Source organism: Lissotriton helveticus, chromosome 11 (genome assembly GCF_964261635.1).
Source record: "Lissotriton helveticus chromosome 11, aLisHel1.1, whole genome shotgun sequence".
NCBI classification, from domain to species: Eukaryota; Metazoa; Chordata; class Amphibia; order Caudata; family Salamandridae; genus Lissotriton; species Lissotriton helveticus.
This window is the reverse complement of record NC_136072.1, coordinates 1098219835-1098227766: the sequence shown is the minus strand read 5'-3', so window position 1 is coordinate 1098227766 and position 7932 is coordinate 1098219835. Positions and strand designations below refer to the sequence as shown.

The 7932-nt window shown below is 48.0% G+C and overlaps 1 protein-coding gene across 1 annotated transcript in view; it reads right to left on the bottom strand.

Moving 5' to 3' along the window:
* Nucleotides 1-388: 388 nt before the first annotated feature.
* Nucleotides 389-7932, bottom strand: part of ADORA2A (adenosine A2a receptor) — a 153691-nt gene continuing 146147 nt past the window's right edge. Inside the window, exon 3 of the mRNA XM_078666241.1 lies at nucleotides 389-2479. Coding sequence (XP_078522367.1) covers nucleotides 1564-2479 — 916 coding nt within the window. The 3' untranslated portion in view covers nucleotides 389-1563. The remainder of the gene's footprint in view (nucleotides 2480-7932) is intronic.

Here is a 7932-nt window from a genome sequence, read left to right as displayed (position 1 = left end):
GCTGCCTTCCTATTTCTGCCTCCTCCTCTGTCGCAAATGAGCTGTCACCACTGCTGGCATAACCCCGACTCACACCAGGCTGTGGAACGCTCTCCCTGGAGTCCTCAGATGCAACCCCTCCTTTTCCTGTTTCAAAAGAGACCTGAAACTCCATCTCTTTAACAAATACTTCCCTGACCGATGTCAACTAACCTAGACTTCAATATCCGAGTTGACTCCTCTCTCTCTTGACATTCAAAGATAGTTGGTGACCGGACTGTGTTAGCCACCTTCGTCTGTTTTCTCTCCCTCCCCTGCACTGTTTACTTATTTTTCATGCTGTATTTTTTTTATCTCTGTTTTGCTTCCTTACGGACTTCCTACTATGTAATGCAATTTCCTTCTGTTTTTACAGTGTGTATGTACAGCGCTCTGATACCTATTGGTTAAGCTAGCCCTATATATAACTTTTAAAATAAATAAAAAAAATTAAAAAACACCGCTACCAGCTGGCGTGGCATACCCTCGCCATCTTCCATACCGGGCTGGCCCTGCTGCTGGCATTTAACTTGCTGTCACACCTGCAGGCACCTTTTCATTTCAGACCGCCACCTGAACTGGCATGTTACCACCTGAGCCTGTCAGTTGTTCCTGGCACGTTACTAATTCGGTCTGCCATCTATCTGCGTGGACACGTGACACAACGCCACCCCTCCTGAGTACGTCATCGGCGGAAGGCTGGCTTCTGTGGCACGTCATCCACTGAGATTGCAACCTCAGCGTTGGTCCCTGGATTTCTAGGCTGCCCTCTGCCAATCAGCAGCTAGGGCGGAGAGGGCCGGCAGCCCCGGGGCATTTAAGAACGGGGCCGCCATCTTGGCTGCTTGAGTTCATTTGACACACTATATTGTGAACTACATCTTACCAGTCTCCAGGTGGTGTGCATTGTGCAGAAGAAGTGTGGGAAAGTGTGTGCAGAAGTGTGTGTGTGGGTAGGGGGTGGGGGAGGGGTGTCTCTGAGAGAGCAAACATGGAACAAAACTAACATGACAGGCGATGCAGAATTTGTGTCACCCCACGTCCCTTCTGTTCTCACAACTAGCGGTATCCTGCACGGGATGAAAGCGCCTAGAGGTGAACAGGTGTCGTGCATGTGATGTGCAAGTTTCTCTGGTACTCAGCCTCCTTTATCAGTCCTTGGACTGCTGAACACTTAGTTCTTCACCCACAGCAGTGACAGTCATTGTTAGTCCTTCACATGGGCATTCCGTAGTTGTGCCACCGAGGGTGCCACTGCCACTGCTGGCCGAGTGAGAAGGTGGGTGGCAAGGACTTACTCAGAGTTCACGTGGAGTGAAAAGATAGACAGCGGAATGTGTGCCTTGATGCCACCTATCTGCAACTGCCCTCTGCGGCGTGCCTAGGAAAACAACGTCATTGCTGTTTTTTGCACCCAAGTGTTCTGTGTTTGTTGACAGACCGGCACGGAGCCATACTCCCATCCTTCAAGTTCCCCGCCTTCCATCGAGGCATCCAATGGAAAACCAGATGTACTGTTGCACCAATGAGCTTATACTGAGGTCATCAGGAAATGTCTGCCGCCTGCCAACTGGAGCCATTCTCCATGCAGGTGGCACCACCCTGCACCAAACTTCCAGAACCATCGTCTCGGAGGGCAGCTTCCAGGATGTGCCCGTTTGTCCCTGCGCCCTCAGCTAGCCCATTATGAGGCCTCTCTGGGTGCCCCCTCCGTTGGGTTTGATCAGGAGTGCCTCCACTCCTAATAGAGGCGCCAACGTGGCCATTGACATAGAAGTTCAACGAGTAGCCGCTGTCCCTCACTGATGTCCCATCCTCCCCGCAATGGATGGAGGCGCGCGTGCTGGGCGTACTAGTCCTGAACGATTCCTTGCTTCCTAGAATGTGCTGCTTGATGATCTTGCGGAAGGTCAGGCGGAACTCCCGGATGCGGTAGGCGTAAATGAGCGGGTTGACCACAGAGTTGAAGTGGGACAGGATGATGGCCACATACATGACCAGGGCAGGAGGGCGGGGGCACTGCTCGCAGAAGAGCGTGAAGCAGTTGATGATGTGCAAGGGAAGCCAGCAGACGGCGAAGAGGCCCACTATGATGGCCAGCGACTTGGCCGCGTGCACCTCCTTCTGGAGCGTGGAGCGCGCGCGCCCACTGTGCATCATCTTGTTCTCCATCTGCTTGAGCTGTCGGCGAGCGGCCATGAAGATCTTCAGGTAGATTCCCAGCATGAGCAGAAGAGGGACCAGCACGCAGGCAAAGAAGTTGTAGTAGACCATGTAGTCCATGGTCACCACCTTCTCGAAGAGGCACACCACCATGGACTCGCTACAGTTGCCGCCGCCCGAAGCGTCCTGGATCTCGGCATGCCAACCCAACATGGGCGTGAGGCCGATGATGAAGGAGAGCACCCAGCAGATGGCAATGATCCCGTTGGCGCGCTGGCTGGTCACCAAACCGTTGTACCTAGGAAGACAGAAAGATACATTAGAACCCACTAGAAACTTCAAGAGAGCACCGAGGCGCCATTTACTTATATACATATTAATTCATTGATTTTTGCAATGTTTGTCTGTAGTGACTTGCCAGTATCATAAACCACTCAGGGCAAAACCTTTGTAGCAGTTTCGTCTTGATGTCGCAACTGTCCATATACTATTAGTTCAAAAGAGCCCTAGAGACACTTTGTCCCAAAAAAAACAGCCAGGACCAAAACGCAACTGCCCCACAGTGCATTTTACCATCACCAACCACCCAAACACGCAAGTGTAGGAGTAGGCTGTGGATGCTACTGTAGATGGTGTTGTAGGGTGTAGCTAATAATATAGAGTGAAGGTGTTCATATTGGCAATGTTGAAAATGCTGAACCTGTTCTAGCATGTATATGCGAGTGTAGAGTTTATGATGGAGGTGGTGGTTTGGGATGTAGGTGGCAGCTAAGGTGTAGGTTTGTGGCGTAAGTGTTTGTGTAGCATGTGGGAATGGTAGAGTGTAGGTGGTGGTAAAGAATAAATCGTGGTGTTGATATATGTGTACGGTGGTGATGTAGAATGTGGTTTGTGGTTTGGCATGCAGGTGGTGTTGTAAGTGATTGTGTTGAGTACAGGTGATGTAGGTGTAGAGATGATGGCACTCCGTTGGCTGCCCTTGCCAGCCTGCACCATCGTCAAACCCAGCGGCATCATTTACAAAGCCATCATGGCTAGAACCACTGCTTATCTTGCTGATAAGCCACCGTTGCTGGTGGCTCTCTGCACACCTGAATCCAGGACACCATTAGACTGCAGACTAAGAAGTGTAAAAAATAAAAAAAAATAAGCAGGAGGCTGTTTCCATCTATGCACCCAGGATCTGGAAAAACATCCCCATATACCCACACTGGTCTCATTAAGGAAGGAGTTGAAGACACATCTCTTTGAAGATCACTACGTCACAATTCAGTAACATTCCGCACACCAGTTACCTATCCTATCACGTGTTGAGTGCATCCATGCTTTTGACCCAGTACAGCACTCCACCGCGTTTGGCTAGGTTCGTGCTAAAGAAATACTGCACACATATATACAGACGTGGTCCAGCATGCATTGCAATGCAAACACTCAATAGGGACTGGAATGATACACCAAACAGCCAATAGCACACAGGGAATGGGAAATTCTTCTCTGGGTGGAGCTAAGACCCATATTATGTACATTTGAAAGAACTGGTAACAATAGCAGACCTCAAAATGAAATGCAGATCATCCTCCTTTCAAAAGAAAACAAGCATCAGCAAAGCCAGTAGATCTCGGCAATCCAAGCGCTATTGTTGTTGTCAATGACTTTTAGCCACGTTGAATAGCAGCAAGTCGAGCAACACAACCGGGGCAAGGGGGCGAGTCAAGCAACAAGCAGGGGGGTGGGGGTGAGTCAAGCCACACAACATAGTATGGAGTGGAGGGCAGTTGGGGAGAAGGTAAACAAGCAAAATAATGGAGGAGGGCAAGTCACGCCCCGCATCACAGGAGGGGGTTGAATGCAGTTGGGATCTTATAGTCTGTGCACCACCCCAGCCCTGAAAATACTTGCTATGTAAATTATGCAATACACACCACGTGAAATATGAAAAGTTTCTTCAAAATTCACAAAAGTGTCTTTGTTTTTATCATGTGGAACATACAATTTACTTGCCTAGATATGTACAGCACTTATAGGAAGTAGAAAAAATGCAGCAGACATGAAATAATTCAGTGACTTAATTTAGTACTCTGATAAAATAGGGTCGCATGAAGTTCGAATGCTGTGCACATTAATACTGCCATTGCTAGAAGCCATTGTAATTTACATGGAGTTTGGGAATACAAAAAGAGGTATTTCTTTGCTAAGGGTGCCACTGAATTACTATAAACACTAAGGGCAAACAGATCAGCAATACACCAAATTAAAAAAGGCAATGCTGCTTTGTGACCACCGGCCTAGGATCCCTGCCTGTTGTGTGTAGTCACTAGCCCAGTCCTTAGCTAAAGCAAGCCTCGTCTCTGTACACGTTTTCCCTCCTACCACAGTGCTTGTGTTGCAACCTTTTGCTGGCAGTTTGTGTACGACATCCACACCGTGGTACCCTCAACTCACTCACCTAAAATCAGATGAGCGGGCAGAACAGTCCGTAGAGTGTAGATGAGCTGTGACATTAATAAGGCACATTACAGTACTGCCCTGAGAAGTACTTATTAAAAGTGATAACTTTCTTTAGCTGGTATTCTGAACTCACATATTTGAAAGCACATTCACGTACGGTAATGAAGAATTGTTTTGGGGGTGGAATAAAATATTCGGACAAGAACACATTATAATTGTTTAAGCAGTGATTTATCCAGGTTTTCTGGTTTCACTTTGTATAACTCAGCCAGGAAATAGGTATCTATTTGTCTTTCCTCATGTTAAGACTTTGTTTTTAGATGTAAGTTAATTTTTCTGTAGTTTTTGAAAATAGTAAACTCGACCGAAAGCTGAGTGCTTTACATAAGCAAGCCCACAAGCACTGTTGATAGTCATGGGGAGATTAAGCGATGTGCCCAGAATCACAGGATGTTGAGCAGATGCCTTAGAGGGTTGGTGGCGGGTTGGTAGACATGGGAACGAAGTAGATCATATTTCTGCAAAAAATGACATTCCACGGGAAATCAATACATTTTAGGTGTCCTCGGGAGACCTCCGGGACCATCTGTTTTCATTCACAGTTGAAGTAGAGGCCAGCTTCGGTGTGGAAACCCAGCAGTAATGTAGCAAAGAAACATTACAACATCGAAAGCAATTCAATTCAGGAGCAGCTAATCACTGCTGTATACAAATGAGCCAGCCAGTGCTTATTTTGAGCTGGTGTTTTCCAGTGCTCAGCACCATCATTTAATTGTCAACATTGGTGCTTATGACAGTCTGCCACATGGTGTCGCTGTCTAGCTAATTTACAGATTGTTTATTAATTCAATATACATTAACAATGGCAAAAACCTGCCACCCAAGCCATTCTTATAGCTTTGGGGGCCTGTAATAGTCTGAATTGTCACACTTGTAGGAGTGTGATGCTTAGTAGTTGTATTGGTACTGTGATTGGTAAAGATGGCAGGGGCAATGGGTAGTGCAAGTTGCAGAGAGCTCCTGACACTTATTTGTTTACAAATTAAGCACTGGAGCCACCTCACGACCAGCACTGCCCCCTCCCCACTCTCCCCCCTGCCTGAAAGGGGATGCTTGCAAAACACACCAAAGATGCCTAAAGTAAAAGAAATAAAACGAGAATCGCTCACCAAACAGCTCCCAGCAACAGAGGGTTGCAGGAGCCCGTTGTTCAACTTAAAACTTCTTCTAGTTTCACAGGCACAACACGAACAAGGGTGGGTGGGATGTGAGGTTAGGAGGAGGGTGGGGGAGTTTATGAAATGGAGTGGGCGGGTGGGGGTGAAGAATAACAGTCTGCGGCAGAGGGGGAAAACATGAGCCCTCCTGTGGAGTGCTAGAACATAAAAGAAATGGACTGGAGCAGAGGGGAAAACACAAACACAACATGGAGTGCTGGAATACAAGGAGAAAAGTTTCTCCAAAAACAGGAGCAACGGATGGACACCAGTACTTTGTCCATGCTCCAGGGCCGGGCCAAGCACAGGGAGAGGACATGACGTAGGTATTCCTTCGTAGAGTGGAATGAAGGAAATGAAAGAGAAGCTGCAGCAAACAAATGAAAAGCTGTGGGCGGGCTGTTAGCCCACAGTGTATAAACAACATGTCTTGAAGAGACAGCGCATGAGGTGTCTAGCCAAGACTTAAAAATAGGCAGAGTGCACATTAATCACACTCCATAGTTTCCAAAGATAAAATAACCTTTTCTGAACAATGCCACATACCGATTGCATTGATAAGTACAGTTTATGAGGATTTTATAAACCACATTTAAATTCTATGTTTATGAAAAACACTGGCCCTGTGTATATGGAATAAAACTGTGGGGTGCTCCCCTGGGCGTCCGTGGCTGCATCCCTAGGGGGGCACAAATGACTTTTGAAGTATTTGTAAATGAAACAGCCCTGGCAGCACCAGTGTGTGCATTTGGTGCGTTTCCAGACAATCTTGATTTACATACAGCAGTTGAAGGGCTTCAAAACAGAGTATGAACTGTGATCCTGGATTCCCTGGGATGGAGGACAATGAGTGGGGTGGGAGGGTCCAGGATGTGGCTAAAAAGAACAAAATATTCTTTAACAGGTTAGTTATTTTTTTAACCTTCAGGTAATTGCTTACAAAATGTGCACATATTAAATGGGTAAATAAATGCAAGTAAAACGAGTCAATTTTACTATGAAACCTCGGTTACCTAATGCGAGCAAGGCAGATAACTAGGTGTAACCACAAAGCAGGACCACTAGAATTATGCAGCAGGAAAGGCCTAAAGTTATGCGGTAGGGTTGAATAAATTCTGTTACAAGAAAAGACAGATAGCACAGCTTAATTTTGCATTTTTTAAGATACTATTTAATTATGTTTCCATTTTTAGGTTTCGACCTGGCGTTACTGCGCAAGCAGTTCGCGCCGGCGAAATCTAATGTTTACTATATGGGATATGGAAACGTCCCCCGGCTCCCATTGGCTAGCTCCATAAATGGAGGCTAGCCATTGGAAGCCTGATCTGTCCGTCAAGGCCGGACCAGATTCGGGGGCGTTCCCGCGATTTTTTCGCTCTCCGCCTCTGCGATGTCGTCATCGCGGCGGTGGGCGGGGTTTATTTTTTTTGTTGTTCGTTTGTTTTCTTCCCATTCCGCGGCCGACCGCCGCCGGAAGAAGTCCAGGTGAGTGCTTTTTTTGGTGCCGTTTGCTGTCCCCCCCCTCCCGCTGTCCGTTCCTGCCCCCCCTCCCGCTGTTCGTGATCCCGCCCCCTCCCCCCCCTCCCGCTGTCCGTGTGCCAGTAGGTTTAACTATTGCTTAAATGTTGCTTTCCCAGCATGTTTTGCTTCCCCGTTCTGCTTCCTGGAGGGGTGCCCGCAGCTGGTGTGACGGGCATAGCTGCAAAACAGGCTGGCACTACGCGCCCAATCACAGCGTGAACGGGCTGTGTGTGCGCTACGTGCCAGGCACTCGAGCTGTCGACGATCAGAGGGGGAGGCTGGCACAGGTCTTGATGAGGGGTGCCCGGACCCCGCGCCTCTGCCCAGGGCGGCATGGCCTGCGGCCATCAGCTTCTAGCTGCCTCTGTATGTTGTAATTTTCTTTAATAAAACTCATGCTTTGCATCCCCTTCCCGGGGATGCCCTGCAGTGTGTAACCTCAGGCGCTCTGTGCCCTCACTCCGACCCTACTACTTTAGCACTCTCTAGTCTATTTCTCCTCCTACCCTCTCACCCTCTCTCTCTATTCCTCACATATCTCTGTGACGCTTTTCATCTCCCCTTC